At 46.7% G+C, this 20,305-nt stretch overlaps 1 protein-coding gene and 1 long non-coding RNA gene across 8 annotated transcripts in view; one reads left to right on the top strand and one right to left on the bottom strand.

Moving 5' to 3' along the window:
- The window catches only part of Asb8 (ankyrin repeat and SOCS box-containing 8), a 35,967-nt gene extending 15,890 nt beyond the window's left edge, over nt 1-20,077 (top strand). For 2 of the 7 annotated variants that reach the window (XM_087557580.1, NM_001434710.1), the window contains 2 exon segments: nt 14,131-14,235; nt 18,313-20,077. In XM_087557580.1, the coding sequence (XP_087413706.1) occupies nt 14,131-14,235; nt 18,313-18,945 (738 nt within the window). In that variant the 3' untranslated portion in view covers nt 18,946-20,077. 7 annotated transcript variants of the gene reach the window in all.
- Nucleotides 809-10,565, bottom strand: LOC120093732 (uncharacterized). The gene is made up of 2 exons (XR_015625997.1): nt 10,383-10,565; nt 809-1,349 (listed from the first exon to the last, which is right to left on the bottom strand). It is a non-coding gene; the product is annotated as an uncharacterized LOC120093732 (long non-coding RNA).
- Nucleotides 20,078-20,305: the final 228 nt, after the last annotated feature.

The following is a 20,305-nucleotide window of genomic DNA, read 5'->3' as shown; positions in this document are numbered from 1 at the left end:
CACGACTACTCTCTGAGCCCTGCAGCAATCTCTCTACACATCTAGTTCCCAAGGAGGGTCGATGCCACGCCATTTTCATACAGAGACCGCCTATCTCCTGACTTTCATAACAGTCATAACAACCTGTATCTATGCACAGGAACTCTTAACATCTGCCGCCATGTTCTCCCAGCTCCTCTCCTCTCCCCTGTCCAACTCCTTCTCTCCTGCTTCTCGGACTTTGTTCCCGCCCCCTCCTTCCTTCTCGTCCAATGACAGGCCTCGTTTGATCTTGTCTGCCTTCACCTGCGTAATGACATCAACTTACACTACTGTTCTCATCCCTTTGATCCTTGCTCTGCTATACATGCAAATGATTCTTCCTCAGGAAACCAGGGTTTCCATTAAAAACTTTTGTATGGTGATTCATTTGCCTAAAACCCTGTAGTGGACTCCTATTCTTTGCAGAGTTTGGAAACTCTAACGTGTCCCCCAAGCCTCCACATGGTCTGGAGTCTCCCCGATGTTTTTTTTTGGGGGGGGGGGTTCTTTTTTTCGGAGCTGGGGCCCGAACCCAGGGCCTTGCGCTTCCTAGGTAAGCGCTCTACCACTGAGCTAAATCCCCAGCCCCTCCCCGATGTTTTTGGCCTCCTTTCAAGTCATCTACTATCCATTCTGGCCTCTCTGTCTTCTAACTTGCTATGCCTTTTGCCTCTCAAAGCCTTTGTGCTCTCTGGTGCTCTACGAGCTTCAGCATCAGTTCTTGAACCTTGTCCTCACCTTTAATCAGTTTTCCCACCCATCTTCCAGATCTGCACTCAGGGAACTGTTTCATGAGTGGAGAAGAATTTTAATCCAGCAACATGGCTACTCTTTAAAGGTGGTATATCCAAAGACTGAGATCTGTGTGCTCCGGCTGGAATACACACCCTTAATCCCTCTGGCTGGAATCCAGACACACCCTTAGTTCTCACCCTTGATCCCCACCCCCCAAATGAAGGTAAAGTTTGTTAAGGAAGTAGCCATGTTTGAAAGTGATGACTAATTGAGTGACAGATAAAGTGGCAAATCAGAGAAAGATTTGACAGAATGAGTCAGAGATGGGAAATGCCCAGCTTCATGAGAACAGACAGGAAAGGGAGACCAGTTAAGAGCAACACAGAGTGAGTTAGGAGGGGAGGGTGGTTCAGTGAGTGTCCCTCAGTGCAGTTCAGGCAATGCAGCGGAGTTCAGTTGAGTTCAGTTCAGTGCGGTTCGATGCAGTTCAGTTAAATGCAGTTGGGTTCAGTTCATTCAGTTCGTGTAGTCAGTGAAGTTAAGTTTGCAGAATTCAGAGGCAGTTTTTCCAAGCAGGGCAATTCATCGAGAAGCTGAGAACAGACAGTTAGAACCAGTCAACTTGGAGAGAACTTTGACTCAGAACAGCAGAATTGAACCATACATTCAGACTCCAGAAAGAACTAGAAAGGGTGAACTTATTCTGCAGTGAGCCTCTGAGACGACAATTACATCTGGTGGATAAAAGTTACATTTACACAATTACATCTGGTGGATAAAAGTTACATTTACACTCGGCCTTCCGCCTTGAATGATGTCCTTGTTGAATAGTCCTATTCTTCTTCAACTTTGTTTCATTTTAGTATGCAATGTAACAAAATATAACCTGATGAATTATTTATAAATAGTCAAAGCTCATTTATCACAGTAATGGACATTTGAAGGTCACGATCAAGATGCTGATACATGTGAGGTGGGAGCCCGTCTCTCATAGATCACCATTCTTTTACTTTCATCCTTCCTCACAGAAGGAGAATGGATCTCCCTGGGGTCTCTTTTATAAGGGCATTCGCCACATTCACAAGCAATCGCCTTCCAGAAGCTCATCTCCCTACACTAAGGGCTAAGGGCTAAGACTTCAGCATACACATTTTGGGAAGACGTACACACTGTACCTTTTCTGTATGGTGTGCATCACTATTGTGACTCTTCGGGTAGTCAGATGGTTTTGTAATACTTGTTTCTCACGTGGAATTGTAATCTCCCTGGAGTCGGGGCTATGTTTATCCTGTTCTTGGCAGAATCATAAGTACCTCTCACAGTTAACAGACATAGTAATAGCATTTAATAAATACATGCTGAAAGGGCTGAGGGCTGGAGAGATGGCTCAGAGGTTGAGCACCGACTGCTCTTCCAGAGGTCCTGAGTTCAAATCCCAGCAACCACCTACCTGGTGGCTCACAAACCATCTGTAATGGGGTCGGGTGTGTCTGAAGACAGCTACAGTGTGCTTATATTAAATAAATAAATAAATCTTTTTTAAAAAGACAAGTTGGGAGGTTAAATGAATGAATCTATAAAAATAAAATCAAGGAATGTATTAATTACTGAACTTTGGGGAAGGAGCCTGAACAAAAAACAAATGCTCTCTTTGTCCTCCAGGGGGAGCCTTATACCTATCAGAAGAGGCAAAGGCCGCGCTGGAGCAGAAAATTCTGAGATGGATCCTAATTTACTTTTCAGGCTCCTAGAACTGCTTCAGGCAATCCCGTCTCTTTACTAAGACATTCCATGTTAGTCTCGACCAGATGTTCTCAATCTGTGGGGTTTGACCCCACGGGGGTCACCCAAGACCAGCAGAGAACACAGATCATGATTTGTAACAGTAGCAAAATTACAAGCTACGACGTAGCAATGAAGTAATTTTACTGTGGTAGGTCACCACAACATAAAGGGCTAGAAGATTAGGAACCACTGGTGTAAAGCAGTCAACCATACCAGCAAGTGGGCATTTCAAGTCTCTTGTTTTCTCTTCCACAGGCAAGAAAAACAAAACAAAACAAACAAACAAAAAAACCCAAACCAACCAAACAAGCAAACTTTTCCTGCAAGAGTTCACCCACTTTGCCAGATGATTAAACTGCAGTGCTTATGTTCTTGGGAAAATGTGGCATATTTTGTTATTTCAATATTAGCATTAGTGTTAATTAAGTTATTACTGTAATTTTTTTCAATATCCCTCAAGCATCCTTTCTCTATGAAGATCCAAGCGTTCTTAAGTTATTTCTGGTAGTGGGAAATATTGGGATTCTATAGGACAAAATGAAGACAGTTTTCATTTAAAAAATAATTCATCAATTTTCCTGAGCCCTGGAGAAAATGAAAAGGAAAGCAAAAAGCTGAAGCATTTGAATGTCGAGGGGGTGTTTGCCTCAGGCGATTTCTGAAAGGCGCCCTTGTTCAACCCTGAGGCGTCTTGGGAGCCACTCCAACTTCACGCCAATACTGCTCTGCTCAGTTGAGCAATTCAGCCTGAGCTCGCATCCTGTCTCCTTCCAACTTTCTCTTGATTCTTGTTCCCAAATCTCCTTTTCCGTTTTTCCCTGATTTGATCCCTGAGCCTCTTTCTTTCTCAGTTCAGAGAAGACTGTCTCCTACCCCTGCCTTTGGGAGGTCATTTCTCCGTAGTTCAGATTACCTGGCGTTTGACCTATTCCTGATGTCTTAGTTGCGGTTGCTATTGCTAATGGACCTTGTAGCCACTAGCTACCTGCGGAAGGTTTGCTTCCCTTAAATATCCTGTGAGGGAAGCCAAGCCTGACAGGAAGCCGGACCTGCCGCAGGGCCGTGGAGGGTGCTGCTTACTGCACCTGATGGCCAGCTTAGCCCGCTTTTGTTTTGTCTTCCCACGTGGCCATATTGTAAGCTCGTGTTTACTTTTATTCCTGGAGAATAGATTTTTTTCATACAATGTATTTTAGTTTCCCCTCTCCCAACTTCTCCCAGATCCTGTCAACCACCCAACTGTCTCAGAGAACAAACTGAAATATGTAATAATGAATAATAACAATAAAAAATATGATTACAAAGAACAAACCTGAATAGGACAAAAACAACAGAAAAAAAAAAAGAGCCCAAGAAAAAACATAAGAAATACATAGAGAGGCCGAGATGCACACATACACGCACGCGTGCGCACACACACACACACACACACACACACACACACACACACACGCATATTCAGACACACTGAAAACCCATAAAAACCCATACTATATATTGGAAACCATAATAGATCCATGTAGACCAATTACAACCTCTTGGCGATTTTCTTTTTTTTTTTTTCGGAGCTGGGGACCGAACCCAGGGCCTTGCGCTTGCTAGGCAAGCGCTCTACCACTGAGCTAAATTCTCAACCCCTGGAAACCGTAATATATAAGCAAAAGATCTGTAAGGTTAAAAAAAGCCGAGACAGAGCACTCTGACAAAACCTTCCCAAGGTACATTGCGTTCATTTTGTATTGGTTGTCTACTGCGGGACACGGGGCTTGCCCTTAGTGTTATTTGTACCCAATGAGATTCTGTTACAGAAAACTAATTTATCATTCCCAAGTGGTTATCATATCCCGAGATAGCTTCTAGGTTAGGGGTGGTGACTGGTGTCTACTTCCCCTGCCAACACTGGAATCCCAACTGACTTAGCTCTGCGCAGGCTCAGTTCATGCTGCCACAGTCACTGCCCTGCGCAGGCTCAGTTCATGCTTCCATGGCCACTGAGATCGCATTGCCTCGATCATCCTGTGTCTAGACGCCCTCTGTTCCCTGATGTCTTCCATCCCCCTTGACTCTTACAATCTTTCTGCCTTCTTTTCCGCAGAGTTCCCTGAGCCCTGAAGGGGAGGGATTTAGTGGAAACATCCCATTTAGGACTGAGTGGTCCAAGGTCTCTTTCTCGGCGGCGTATTGTCCAGTTGTGAGTCTCTACATTTGTCCTACCATCGGAGGAAGCTTCTTTGATGATGGCCGAGACACTGATATATGTGTGGCAGAACATTCCGTTAGCGGAACAATATATTAGGTTTTTCTCAGGTCCATGGTATGTCTAGCCTCAGGCTCTTGGCCATCGGGGTGGTATAGGGCATAGGTTCCATCTCATGGAGTGGCCCTTAAATCCAACCAGATATTTGTTGGCCGTTTCCACAACATTTGTGTTATTGTCGCACCAACATGTCTTACCTGTAGTGTAGGGTGAAGCTTTTGCTACCCTTGTTTAAGCTCAGGGTGGACCTGGCTACAAGCCCCGCCCAGGTTCCCGCAGATCTGTGGAACACACACGCGCATGTGCGCGCGCGCGCACACACACACACACACACACACACACACTCATACACATACCCACACACACACTAGCTTATTTTCAACCTGCCTTATTGGCTCAGTTGCTGGGCACTTCTAATCTCCCCTGGCTAGCATGCCCTTCCCAATACTCTTAGTTCAGCATCCTAAATCTGCCCTCAACTTGAGTTACCTTCTCCTTGTTCAGCAACTCAAAACTGCCCTCTGCTTAGTTGTGTTTCTAATCTCCTGTCTGGGGAAGCAGCCTATGGCCTCTCCGCCCAAGATCTCACACGACTGGTCCCTTTTCTCCCTCCAAAGCATGGAGAAAAATCTTCCTTTCCCCCCCCCCCCCCCCCTGCATCTCTTAGCCTGCCTGCCTTCCAGGACCCGGAAGTCCCACCTTGTTCCTTCCACCCAACAATTCGCCCCTGGCATCTTTATTGATTGATCAAGAACCAATTAGGGAACAGAACCTTAACATCAGAACCACTCCCTGCATCCACCGTTGTAGGTGAAAGGGTTTGTAGCCGGGTTGGTGTTTACTGTTCTCCTTTGCTGGTGTGCAGAGGACCTTCCAGAACCATGAACACTAGTCAGCAGGGTGAAGCCTCTGGGTGAGCAGCAGCTGGACTTCTGTTATGTGTCTTCAGCAATACAGGGTTGCGGTCAGTTTGTAGAGAAGGACCGATAGGTTTGGCTATAGGCCGGGTTGTCTGGGGTTTCCATGGAGCCCCTGTACTGGCTGTTTTTTTTTTTTGTTTTTTTTTTTTTTTTTTTTGTGCCAACTTGACACAAGCTGGAGTTATCACAGAGAAAGGAGCCTCCCTTGAGGAAATGCCTCCATGAGCTCCAGCTGTAAGGCATTTTCTCAACTAGTGATCAAGGGGGAGGGCCCCTGGTGGGTGGTACCATCCCTGAGCAAGGCAGGGGAAGCAATCCAGTAAGCAGCCTCCCTCCATGGCCTCTGCGTCAGCTCCTGCCTCCAGGTTCCTGACCTGTGTGAGTTCCTGTCCTGACTTCCTTTGGCAGTGAACAGCAATGTGGAAGTGTGAGCTGAATAAACCCTTTCCTCCCCAACTTGCTTCTTGGTCGTGATGTTTGTGCAGGAATAGAAACCCTGACTAAGACAGTCCCTTTGAACAACAACTCAGTAAGATGAATCCATTCCCAGCACTGGAAGTTTCATTTGGTGGGGAGAGATGTTGGGGTTTGCTTTCTTACATCTCCCAGGACCACCAGCCTAGAGGTGGGTGGTGCTATGTCTCAATCTCTAATTAAGAAAATGTCCTACAGGCTTGCTACAGCCTGACTTTCTGGAGGCGTTTTCTCAGTCGAGTTTCCCCCTCTCAGACAATTCCCGTATAAACTAGATAACCGCTTTATATAGCACATAAAACTTCTCTTCACAAATATGGCCTAAATTTTGTGGCCCTAATCCTTGGATTAGGTGTTCTCTGATCCCATTGTATGGGTCAGTAAACTGAAGCTAAGATCCAGAATGCAACTTGCTCAGAATTGGAATGTTGGTTCCTACTGTGCTTATGTGACGTTGTGTTATGTCTAAATAAAAAGAATTATATTAGCACTCAGGAGGCAAAGGCGGAAGGATCTCTGTGAGTTCAAGGCTGGTCTGGCCTACAAAATGAGTTCCAGGTCAGTCAGGGCTACACAGAGAAACCCTGTCTCAAAAAAAATTTACATTAAGTGACAACTCTAAACATTAAAGAGGTTGAGAGAAAGGTAAACCATGCTGATGTGTTATTGGGGGAAAGTAATTTCCCCAACTGGCTAGACAGCAGGTGGCATGTGGATCCTAATTTCTCACTCTATCCTGTTAGTGTTGCCCCATCCCTTCTCTCTCTCATGTTTAAGAGTATCTCTTGGAAAAAGTCCCTCCTTGTACTTAAGTCGCCTGTCTCTAGGAAGGACATGGGGAAAACTGCCATCAGCCTCAGACATGTGATCCTGTAGAGGGCGGTCTGAGGCAGGGGTGTTTTTTGACGAGTTTGGCCAGAGCCCAGAAAGCTGCTGTGAAAAGCATTCTGCTGTCACTTAGAAGCTTGCAACGCAGAATTCCAGCTTCCTGTCCCTCCAGAGGATCCGCATAAAACCAGGCAAATAGTTGAAGACGAGAAGATGGACGGTTTGTTTCACTCCCAAAAAGGATTTACACACGTGGCTTGAAGGGCGAGACATCAGATCTGTACTCTGGATCACTCCCGTGGCCTCTACATGGTCTGGGTACTAATAATCTGTGCTGGTCACCGCTAGCAGCAGTGGGTACAACCATAACAGCATTATCAAGTTTCCAGCTCAAGTTTATGCCCAGCTCTGAAAATAGAAACACTGGGTTTCCAGTTAACACCATCGACTGGGCCCTTCTTAAGGGCAGAATTGGAATTAATGTAGCATGGAAAGACCTAAAAGTCTTATGGGAATGTCAGTCATATCCTCAAATCTTCACGCTAAGGTATTAATCAGCCCAAGACTGCTCTCCCCTCAGTGGAGCCTACTGCTGGTGGCTACCAGTCTTGCGCTTTCTCGTGGATTACGCCATCTCCCTCACCCATGGCACCAAAGCTCTCCTCCCCATTAGCCTGCTGCCATTCCATCTGCTTATGTAAAAGCAGGAGGAGGCAGGCATCCAGGATGCCGCTGTTTGGAAGGTCAACAGATGGGAAAAGCTGATCCCTCCCCTCCCCCCTGAGGTCTTTAACTATTCTTTGGAGAGTCCCCATTACCAGAGCATTTCTCTTAGAGAGACCTGGAAGTGCTGTTCTACAACAAACTGTAGATTTTAGGCTCCCTTTGTCTGTCCCTAACTTCAGCCTTCTGGTTCCCCGCATGCTTCTAGACTGCTCTTCAGGCGGGAGGCAACTCCATGTTGTCTGTCTGTCACATGGGCCACATTTGGTCCGAGGGAATGGTGATATGTGCACTCTGTGGAGCTGCAGCCCTCTCCCACTTACAGGCAGAAACGATGACCTCACAACATCAGGGAACACCTTTCAAACTCTCCGGTGCCATAGAACCTGGTTTGCTTGAGAAGAAAGAAATATTCGACTGTAAGGTCAGGCGGGAGTCAAACAGCACAAGTTTCCCCTTTGAAGCTCTTCACAGGTCTCCCTCCTATGTGCTCCTGGTTTCATTTTGGGTAGAGCTATTCTTCAACATGGACTTTATCCGTAAAAGCCTTGTTGACATGACCATCCTTTTCTTCCAATCCTTAAGGAAAAGGAAGCACACTTCATCTCTGTCCCCTGAAAAGCTGAGACCCCAGGAAGTAAATGCTCAGCAAATGTCCCGGCAAATCTAATGCAAAGTCTCCAAGACACCTCAGAACAATCTGGACGGGTATAGTCTATTTTATCGCCACTGGCAAAGCAAAATCACTCATACATTTATAAAATACTGATTTTTTTTCTCATAACCTAAATAATTGTCTTCTCAGAAAAAAAAATTCCCCAGGGCAGCAGGAATTATAGACATTTTTTGAATAGTTTGTCTGAAAAAAGAAGAAAGTCAAGAACAAGCTAAAATTAAAACTGGATTTTTTTTTTTTTTTTGGTTCTTTTTTTCGGGGCTGGGGACCAAACCCAGGGCCTTGCGCTTCCTAGGCAAGCGCTCTACCACTGAGCTAAATCCCCAACCCCTTAAAAATGGATTTTAAAAGCAATAATGGATCTTAAATGTGACAAAAAAGTCAACGTTTTATGAATAGGTATAAAGATTTCATGTTGCTATTCTAATTGTTCTGTACGTTTGAATACTTTTATAACAAAAGTAATATTAAAATTTTAAATTGAGAATCATTGTTGTCTTTATCTGTCTTCAGGAAGGAGGCACCAGAGGAAGAAAGAATAGAACAGATACTGTAGGCTTTGCCATTTTATAATGAGGTGCTCCCAGGTTCCAATTTGCAGTACAGTACCATCACGACAACTATGTAGCTGTTTGAATTTGGGCAACTGAGAATGTATTTTGGAAGCAAGACTTTGTTTTGCACTTAAAATCAAAATTTCTAGAAATAGGATATTTAAGTATTATTACAGCTAACGTTCAAAAAAACTTGATGCTTGGAGAAACTGAGCGAAATACAGGAATCTCAACTCTTCCTTCTGTGCTGGGTCATTGAACCAGAGCTAACGGGGCCCAGAACCTCCGAAGACATGGCTGCCACCCTCCAGGTTAAATAGTATGTCGTCTTGCTAGATCCTTTGACCCTCTACTGTGTACAGGGGCAGACCTGCTTTTGTTATGTAGCGGGTGAATCTCAGAGAGAGCAGAGGTTCAAATAAGCTGGGCTTCATCAGATCAAGAGAGACAGTCACCAGCCACTTGCTCAGTCAGTTATGTGACTACTTCGAAGTGGATGGAGCTAAGCAGAAGACTGTAGGGGATGAGGTGTCAGGACTGTTTACAGATACAGACTCTGGGAAGCAGACTAGTGGGAAGTCATGGTCCACACAGACACAGACTTAAAGAATGGGCTTGAAATTCGGGATTTTCCTTCACCATTGGACCAGAACGCGAGGCCAGAGGTTAGGGGCGAGGCAGCGATCCAAAGGGAAAGCGGACGATTTAATAAAGTTGAAGAACCTTCGCCGTCCAGAATCTGCGCAGGCGCACTCGGCGTGCTCACATTGGCCAGCGCTCAGGCGCCCACGCACTCGGCCGTCTTGCGCTGTAAACCCGAGGCTGCTGCGGGCCGCTTCTGCTTCCGGGTCACGCCTTGACAGCGGCTTCCCGGACCGATCTGCCCCGCGGTTCGGTGAGTGCGGCCGTGGGTGCGGGACAGTGTGAAGCCAGGCACCGCAGCCGGCGCTCCACAGCCTGTTAACGCCCCTTAGCCGCCCGCCTGAGCTGCGTGCCTCCCGACCGGGCCACTGCCGGGTCTTTGCTAGTGGTGGGGGCGGGAGCTGGTCGGCGCCCCAGGGTGCAGGCTGAGGCTCCCGGGACTCGCCCAGATTGCTATGAGCGTCCGGGGGTCCCTGCGGCAAGGGACGCCATTGTCCTGACATTTACTGCCCTAGTCCCCGCCCCTCTCCGTTCGTCCGGACTCGGCAGCTGCAAGCCACCAGCTGTCCGCGTCGCCCCGTTGGGAGCCTCGGACTAGGCCAAGGGTCTCGGTGGGGGCGAGGCCTGGGCCGGCCCAGAGCAGGGTCTATTGAGTGCCTTTGTGCATTGCTTAAAAAAAGAAGAAAAAAAAAAAGCTTTCTGTACATTCCAAAGGGGAAAAAAGCAGGGCATGGGGCAGATGAGTCAGAGCTGAGGAAAGGACTCACCTGGGTCAGACTGCAGGGTTGCTGGCCGCGGGGCCACGGGGCCACGGGGCCACGGGGAGGTAGATTATCTTGATCCATCCTGACAGCAGATGCTGCGCTCGCTGAAGGCACACAGTTTCACCTGGAGCTTCAGGGTAGTTTAGAGTTCTCAGCCTGGACTCCAGGGACACCCGTAAAATGAGTGCAAGGGTTAGTGTCATCTGCTTAATGTACAAAAACGTAACCACATTAGGCCAAACCTTCCGCTTTAGATAACCTGGGTTTTGTCCCCTCTGTCCAACACCATTGCTAAAACCCAGACTATACCTTTGTGCCCACCCCACCTCCCCATGCTTTTTTGTCCCCTTTGTTACAAAGTTTAAGAAAAAAAAAAGGATTTGCCAAATTCTAAGCCGCCACTCCATACCCACAGCCTCGTTTACCTTTCAGACAGCTGTAAATGGCGACTGGTTAGCAAAAAGAAACTGCCTAGAAGGAGTTGGGGATTTAGCTCAGTGGTAGAGCGCTTGCCTAGGAAGCGCAAGGCCCTGGGTTCGGTCCCCAGCTCTGGGAAAAAAAAAAAAAAAACCTGCTAGAGTTTATACTGCATTATCGAATGAATAAAGGGGTACCCCATCACAAAAGCAAATATGTATTACAAATTATCAAAAATACTTCTCGGGGCTGGGGATTTAGCTCAGTGGTAGAGCGCTTACCTAGGAAGCGCAAGGCCCTGGGTTCGCAAGGCCCTGGGTTCGGTCCCCAGCTCCGAAAAAAAGAACCAAAAAAAAAAAAAAAATACTTCTCAGATTTGTGCTTCTTAGTAGCCGAATATGTAATTACAAAAAAAAAAAAAAAAAGGTTCTAAAAGTAAGAGCTTTTGCGGGGTTGGGGATTTAGCTCAGTGGTAGAGTGCTTGCCTAGCAAGCGCAAGGCCCTGGGTTCTATTCTCAGCTCTGGAGGAAAAAAAAAGAGCTTTTGCTTCTGAGTTACACCTTGACAGCAACTTACCTAACCCATCAATTCCTAAGCAGATACTCCAGAGAGTTAGAGCTGTTTACTGTGCTTTCTCTCCAGCTTTTGATAGGTGCTTTTTTTTTCTGTTTTTTTTTAATTTACATTTCAAATGTTATCCCCTTTCCCGGTTTATCCCTCTCTCTTTTTTTTTCATAAGAATACAGCAACTTGTTAGCTGTCATTTTAAAATGTGTCATTTAACGCGTCTCTTCCGTAGTTAAATCTTTTATCGTAGTTGAATCTAAGCATGTTGAATTATTTCCTTTCGCCTCCCATCCTAAAATTAATTCTCTGCCATAATAGTTTCAACACATCTGCATGACCATATTTCTCATGCACTAGCCAATTATTAAAATGTCTTTATTTTAAATCTCCTTGTTACCCATAACTGAAAGCATTTTTTTGTTGGCTTGAAGTTTTAAAGATTTATGTTGATTCCAGAGTGGATGTACTTTCCCCCTTAAATGCTACCTTTTTTCTTGTTTTGTTTTTTCTCTTTTGAATGATTGAAAATATTTCACTGATGCCTTATCATCAAGATGGGCTTTGCCTCCCGTTCCTCACAGTTCCTCACTGTCCGTCAGGCAACCAGTATTTGTTAACTATCTGTACCATGTGGGATGCAGTGGTTGTCTTTCCTGAGCAGAGAGGACAGAAACCATGACATGTGCAAAAAAGTATATTGTAAGACAGGGATGTTAAGAACCTAAAGGCGCTGCCCGTAATAAAAAGCAAGAATTCAGAGCAGGAGAAGAGTGGCCTGTTCTCTTTAGCCTTCAGGAGCTCTTACGCCTTGCTAGCCTTGGAGGCCAGGCAGTGCTCCAGGAGGATCTTAGAACCAGACCCTTTAGGGGGATCTTGTCCTAGTCGAATCAGAGAGTAGAGAGTGGGACCCAAGGATCAGGGTGTCCGGGTTTACTTAACACCCTAGCAGTTGAATCTACTGCCTTATTCTCCCAGGAGGTGGCACCGATTAATCACCGATGTCCTTGGAATCTTTTTATCTTGGGGAGCCCTCAAAGAAAGATTCCTAGCCGTAAGGAGAGGGGAGCACAGTGATGCTGTCTGTCTAATTTGTTCCAGGCAGTTTGGAGCATGTGAGCATGCCCTGAGCCTTGATGAGCTCCAGTATGTGGTACATTATGCAGAGCATTCAGAGCAAATACTCGCTCTCCGAACGCCTGATTCGAACAATCGCTGCCATCCGCTCCTTCCCACATGACAACGTAGAGGACCTCATCAGAGGGGTGAGTGGGCTGCTGCTGCTGACCCCCTCGGTTTAGCACATACCCTGTGCTCATCGGTGGTTTTAGCCTGGTTATTAAAACATGTTCTCCCTAAGTACACCTCACCTGCTTCCTCCCTTTCACTGACTATTCATTCATAAAATATGTTCTAGACAACTCTTCTCCCAGGGTTTGGTTTGGTTTTGTAAAATCTGCCGGGATGTGGTGCTGTGCAGCTCAGGGTCTTCTTCACATTTTACTAGAGGTAGCAGGAGGCAAGCAAAGGGGTGAGGGTGGGGCTGGGGTCAGCTTTTAAATCCTTGGAGGTTTCCTTCAGACCTGGGTTATGGTGGTTACGTGGCATGGGGAGATTTCACTTCCCCGCTTCATTATAACAGCTACCAATAGGTTGTAGTTCCACAAAAGACCCTGTACCATGACGTGTATGGCACTTACAGACAGAGACTGAAGCGGTGGCTCAGCGATTTGAGTGTGAGCCCAGAGTGGGCAGCTCACAGTGGCTGTAACGGGAGCGCCAAAGGATGGGAAGCCATGCAGAAGCTTACACAGGCACACATGCACATGACTTAAAACAATTCTTTAAAAAAAAAAAAAAAAGAAAGAAAGGAAACACATTCTCCGTTCTCTGAACACAGCTCTTTCTAGTTCTGTCCCATGACAGGCAGCCTAGAAAGTTTTGAGGCCCTTCCCCCTTTGAAGAGAAGTAACCCAATCAGGTTTTAGAAAATGTAACCACACACTTACTCTGCAATTCATGGTTTAAAACAACTGGAGGATCTTCTCTGTCAGTGCCTCAGAGCCGCACCCTTGCCATCCGAGGGTGTGTGGACAGCTCCTTCCCAGCAGAGAGGCCTCAGAAGACTCAGCAGTGGGAACTCGTGCACCGCGTTCTGATTCCAGCACCTCTGATTCCAGCACCGCTGCTGAGCCACTGGGCTTCAGTTTGAATGAATCTTCCTTATCAGACTAAGCAGTGCTGCGACGGCTGCCTGGAAGATTCTGCAAACAGAACAATAAGACGGCCTTACGTCGAGGAGGGTCATTTGTTGAGTTGCAAAAAGAGCCTGATGGTTCCTTCTGGCCTCTGTCTGACAAACTCATTTTTATGATGCTCAGAGCACGGTGACCATAGACAGTGGGTAGTTGGTTCATTTAAGGTCATGTCCTCAGAGGTGTCCAGGTAGCCATTTTGGTAGGCCGTGTTGTAGAGAGACTTAATAGCTTAATCTGGGGAACTGTGCACCGTGTGCATGCCTGGTACCAAGGAAGTGGTGCTAGGAATCGAACCTGGGTCCTTCACAAGAACAAGTGCTCCTAACCACTGAGCCAGCTCTCCAGCCACTGCTCTGGGGAACTAACTTCCTTTTCTTCTCCTTCCGTATTCCTTCGGGTTAAGCATTGGCCTCATTACTAGAGTAATAGGTGCTTGTGGTTCAGGTGTGATCAGGCTTGGGGGTCCCTTCTCCAGTCAGTCAGTTCTGTGTCTTCTGAATTCCTTCCCACAGGGAGCAGACGTGAACTGCACGCATGGCACCCTGAAGCCCCTGCACTGCGCCTGCATGGTGTCCGACGCTGACTGCGTGGAGTTGCTCCTGGAGAAGGGAGCAGAGGTGGGTGACCTTTCAATGCCTCTGCACTCACGAGCTGTAAGCACCTGACCCTTTCCTTAGACTCTCTCTCTACACCTTCCAGCTCACTTCGTAATTCATGGTGGCATTAGCATTGTGTTCCTAAAGCAAGGTGTAACCATGAATTGTGTGACTCCAAGACGACTCGAAGGATCTTAGCCCTTTGCCTGTCTTGTTTCCCTTCACTTAAGTTGTTCATGGCTCCAAGAAGGAGTTTGTTTCTTCCTGTCTCTGTTACCTCCTGGGCTGGTTGTGTTCCCACTGTGTCCTCTCCTGCTGACTCTCCTGTTACCTAAGGACAGAGGCCTCTCAACTCTGGGTGATGTCAAGCCCTGCAAGACAGCCTTAGACATGGGAGAGTCTGTGGACTATTGTCCATCCTCAAGACCTGAGCACTTGTGCTTTTATTTCCCCGCTAGCTATTTTAGCATAACTTGGTCTTACTGTCTTTGTAATGTATTAAGATAAAAATCTAAAATTAATTTTTCAAAGTAGACTCTTGGTATTGGCATGAAGCCGCACAATGATTAAAAGACTAGCTTCTGAACCAGGTGGTGGTTAAGGATTCCCTGTAATCCTAGCACTGGGAGGGCTGAGTCAGGCGGGCTGCAAGGCGGACACCAGCTTGACTATATAACAAGATTTCATCTGAGGCTGACCATCCCTCATCCCCAAAAGGACTTTGGAACCAGATTTCATGGATTCCAATTCTGACACAGTGCTTGCAGTTGTGTGACCTTGAATGGATTCCTTAAACCCTCCCTTTGCCTCAGCCTCCCCATCTATGAAAAGGGTGTGTAATAAGGTTGAAAGTGTTTAGATTGCTGGCTTGCAGATGCTGCTAAGTAAATACATGACAAGTTAATGCCACAGCTTTGTAGGTGAGCAGCCCTGAAGGTGGCATATGCTGAGATGACAAGCCATCAAGCCAGTGTGAAGTCCCAAACGCACTGGACAGTACGTCAAACAATCCAGGCCCACCATAGCATCTCCATACAGCCATGGTGTTCTGTCTATAAGTTTGTGATTAAACAAACTAGCTACAGAAAAAGCCAGTCTGTAATATTGTGATTGGCCTGTTTGTAATTTAAGTGATCCTGAAGTGAAAAACCTGGTTACACCGAGTGATTAATGCCAGTGAGCAGAGAAGGTGAGGAGTAAAACATAAAGCGGTTAACCCCATTAAGTGGTTTGATTTGGTTTATTGCATTGTATGATGTGGCTTTGATAGGGATGGCCCCCATAGACCCTTGTGTTTGAATGCTTGGCCCATGGGGAGTGACATTATTCAGAGGTGTGGCCTTGTTGGAGGAAATATGTCTCTGTGTAGGAGGGCTTTGAGGTCTCATATGTTCAAGCTTAGTATAAAACACAGCTGTCTCCTTCTGCTGCCTGGGGTCCGGATGTGGAGCTGTCCGCTCCTTCCCCAGCACCGTGTCTGCCTGCACGCTGTGATGCTTTCATGCGCCGTGATAGTGGACTAAACCTCTGCAATTACAAGCCCAATTAAATATTGTCCTTTATCAGAGCTTCACTGCTCATGGTGTCTCTTCACAGCAGTGGGAACCCACACTAACACAGCAGCTGGTACCAGGCACTGGGGTACTGCTGGGATAGGCCTGACCGTGCTTTTGTTTGGAAGGATGTGGATTTTGGTACTGTGGAACAGAGAGGCAGATGAACACCGTAATTGTAGCTCAATGAGCCACTAGTAAGAACAAGGAAAACCGTTGTACTGAGGGCGATTTGAACTATGAGAGCCTGGCTCAAGAGATTTCAGAGGAGAAGAATTTTAATATGTTGTCCAGAAATCTTTCTTGAAATAATTTGGTGAAGAATGTGGCTGCTTTTTGCCCTTGTCCATAAGAATCTGCTTGACAGTAAAATGAAGAAATTTATGTAAATTAATCGAATTAGCAAGTGAAATCGCAAAGCAGCCTAATCTCACATGAAAGCACGCGGCTCAGTCCTTTGAGGAACATTTCGATGACAGGTAGCAAGTTTAGAAAGGAAAAATAGAAAATGCATAGTTAGAGGATTAAAAGGACACCAGAGTGCAATGGAGCTAAATCCATCCAAGGAGATTAATAGGTTAAAGATATTAAATGGGATTAAGGGAGTGGTGACCTTGAGCCAAGACCCCACCTAGCTAAGCTTCCATCCTGTGGAAGGACTCACAGACAGGCTTAGGTTTAGGTGCAGCTAAGCTTCCGTCCTGTGGAAGGACTCACAGACAAGCTTAGGTTTAGGTGCAATGCTGCACGCCTCTAATCCCAGCACTCAGGAGACAGAGGCTGGCAGGTCTCTGAGTTCAAGGTCAATCTACAGAGCGAGTTCCAGGACAGCCGAGCTGAAGGAGTTGAAAAAGAGAAAGCCTGGTGATAACATAATAGAAAAAGGGGGTCGTGTTCCAGCCTCCCGGCAAAGCAACAGAACTTGGCAGCTTCGGCCATGTGGTTCTAGCTTTACAGTCAAGAGTAGAAGGGACTACTGGGACATCTGATGTTGGCTAACTGGAAGTAAGAAATTAGCTGTGATTAAAAGAGACCAACATCACTGAGGTGAAACCTAGGAAGTGCTATGTGAGAGCACAAAGGAGCTGTGTTCCAGAGATGGCCAAGGTTGCACCTCATGCTGCAGCTGGACTTGGTGATGTGTGAGAGTCACCCAGGTGGTACTGGTTTTGAGGGCATGAAAGAGTCACGAAGAGCAGCTGAGGCTGGGCACTGTGAGAGGCCATGGAAGGCCGTTGGTGAAGGTGCAGCCTCAGTTGCAGTTGATGGCCCAGGACTGAAGGGGTCATGCAAAGGAGTTGAGACTTGGCACCATGAAGAGAGCCTGAGAGAGGCTATTGGTGAAGCCTAGTTGCAGCAGAAGACCCCAGTGTATTGGAGATGCCAGGACCATGGGGTGACCACCAAGAACAGCAGCGGCAGTGGAGTGGATCAACCTGAGCCTAGAATGGTACAGAGGACAGAGCTGGAGAAGTGATGACAGCCCTTTGGAGGAGCCCAGAAGACCATGTGTGGATTCCAGACATTGGAACAAGAAGCTGTAAAGTTGAAGTTGCCTTGGAGACCCCAAGATATCAGATACCAGAGCTGTGGGATACCTGCTGAGGAAAGCTGCCAACAGGGCGTGGGCCAGCCCAGGAGAAAGAGTTACGTTGCAGTCAACAAAGCTGAAAGACGATGGAGATGCAGAGTTTTGAGTTTGCCCAGCCAGATTTTGGTCTTGCTTTGGCTTCGTATTTCCTCATTATGACATTTCGGAGTGGTAATGTATCTCCTGTGATGTCGGAAGTATGTGATCTGCTTTTTGATTTTGATATTATAGAGGATTACAGTTGTTCATTGCATGAATCTCAGAGCATACTGTGAACTTTGTACTTTTAATTTTTTTTTTTTCCTTTTCTTTTTCTTGGAGCTGGGGACCGAACCCAGCTCTACCACTGAGCTAAATCCCCAACCCCTACTTTTAATTTTTTAAACATTGCGGAGACTGCGATAGACTATGGGGACGTCAGTAATTGAAGTAAATACATTTCGCATTATATTATGAACACAGCTTATGGGGACCAGGGAGTGGAATGTGGTGGTTTGAATAGTTTTGGCCCCCATAGACTCATGTATTTGAATGCTTGGCCCATAGAGAATGGTATTATTAGGATGTGTGCCCTTATCGGAGGAAGATCATCTCTGTGTGGGTGGGCTTTGAGGTTCCACATATGTTCAAACTATGTTTAGTATAAAACATAGTAGTCTCTTTCTGCTGCCTCTGGATCAAGATGTAGAGCTCACGGCTCCTTCCAGCACCATGTCTGATTGGACATTGACATTCTTCCACCATAATAGACTGAACCTCTGACACTGTAAGCCAGCCCCAATTAAATGTTTCCTTTATAAGAGTTTCCTTGGTCATGGTTTCTCGTCACAGCAATGGATGTATTGTTGAGAGGACTGCATGACAAAGGCAGTGGGAAAATGAGTACAGTACTCTTTGCCAGCATCTTCTCCCCAGTAACCTGCCCAGTGTAAAGTAGTTCCTTCCTCTCTGCAGGTCAACGCCCTGGATGGCTACAACCGAACAGCCCTCCACTATGCAGCAGAGAAAGATGAGGCTTGCGTGGAGGTCCTGTTGGAATATGGGGCAAATCCCAATGCACTGGATGGCAACAGAGATACCCCGCTTCACTGGGCAGCCTTTAAGAACAATGCCGAGTGTGTGCGGGCCCTGCTGGAGAGCGGGGCCTCTGTCAATGCCCTGGATTACAACAATGATACTCCACTCAGCTGGGCTGCCATGAAGGGAAATCTTGAGAGTGTCAGCATCCTTCTTGACTATGGCGCTGAGGTCAGAGTCATCAACCTAAAAGGCCAGACACCCATCTCCCGCCTGGTGGCTCTGCTGGTGAGAGGACTGGGAACAGAGAAAGAAGACTCCTGCTTTGAGCTCCTCCATAGAGCTGTTGGACAGTTTGAATTAAGAAAAAATGGCATCATGCCACGAGAAGTGACCAAAGACCAGCAGCTGTGTGAAAAACTGACTGTGTTGTGCTCGGCACCAGGAACTCTTAAAACCCTCGCCCGCTACGCTGTGCGCCGCAGCCTGGGTCTCCAGTATCTGCCCGATGCAGTGAAGGGTCTCCCACTGCCAGCGTCTTTGAAGGAATACCTGTTACTCTTAGAGTAGCCTGTAGGGGACGTTTCTGCCATCTTGCAGGCAGCTCTGGGTGAGGTTTTCTTTTCAATTCTGTCCCTTTGTTGTGGAACACAGAAAAGCACTTGTTCCTGTTGTGTGGTTTATAGATTTTGAGACAACACATAACAGTAATGTCTGTACCATCTCCCCTCCCATACCAAGCAACCAAACCAAAAAAAGTTACCTCACTTCTGTTTGCTGTTTTATTGCTTAGTTGCCTTTTTATATTCAATCCTGCAAAAGAAGTCTTCCCCAGATCCCTGCAGGACACTTTAGTCAACAGTGTGACTGCATTTCCTAGGCGAACCTAAAGTACTTAGATACATGGCTTCCTGGGCCATGGTGAGCATTGTGAAGGAGTTCCTTCTGAAGAGTTGTAGTTGATCTGAAGTTTAAGAAGTCCACACTCCGATTAACAAGAATTATGTTCCAAGGAAGAGTGCTTGAACTTCATTCAGATGGGGTATAGACTCAGGATTCGGCACTCAAGAGCCCTGACTCCTTTTCCATATGGTACCCAGGGCTCGGCATCCAGCGGTGAGTTTCACAGGATGTCTGGCTGCTCCGAGGGAGAAGAGCAGGATTCCCAGCAGTCCCAGGATTGCCAGGCCATCCTAATGTGGCTTTCCCTGAAAACTCCTTTGCACCAATGAGCAGAGCGAGGGCCCTGCTCCTCCCATGAAGGTCTCTCTAGTAAGGGTGGAGGGTGGGCGGCACTGCCTTTTCCACAGAGCCCCATTCCCTAAGAGTTCCGAGCTGTTTTTTCCTACTCTCTTGGAACCTTTGCCTTTTACTGAGCTATAGAAAATGGGGTAAGTGGAGCTAGGGACAGAACACAGAATACAAAAGGGGTTCTTTGGAACTGGCCGCCTACCCTAAAAGACCCAGTTTTGTGAACAATGTTCTTCCTTTTTCGTGTTCTTAAACTAGATGAAGTTGATTTTGACCTTAGGCGATCTGTATGCAAGTTTGGAAAGCATTTTCTAAAAAGCTGGCTGGAGACTGCACCCAGATGAATAGGACCTTCAGACTGCCACTAACTCAAAACAGCGTGCCTGCTTTTGTTCTCTGCTGTCGCTGGGTTTGCCCATTTGAAAAAAGAATAAATAATTCTAAAAGCAAATTTGGCAACTTCCAGTTTCTACTTTTCTCTGCTTTCTCTTTTGCCCATTTATAAGAAATTGCTTGGCTCTTCGTATGCCTTTCTCCTCTCGGCAAGTGACTGTGGACATGAGTGAGCAGGAGAGTGAGGGCACAGTGTGGGGAAAGCCTCCACTTCCCTCAGAGTCCCCTACCCCAGGGCACAGTGTGGGGAAAGCCTCCACTTCCCTCAGAGTCCCCTACCCCAGGG

Source organism: Rattus norvegicus, chromosome 7, assembly GCF_021556685.1.
Source record: "Rattus norvegicus strain SHRSP/BbbUtx chromosome 7, alternate assembly SHRSP_T2T, whole genome shotgun sequence".
Lineage (NCBI taxonomy): Eukaryota > Metazoa > Chordata > Mammalia > Rodentia > Muridae > Rattus > Rattus norvegicus.
This window is presented reverse-complemented; position numbering and strand designations above follow the sequence as displayed.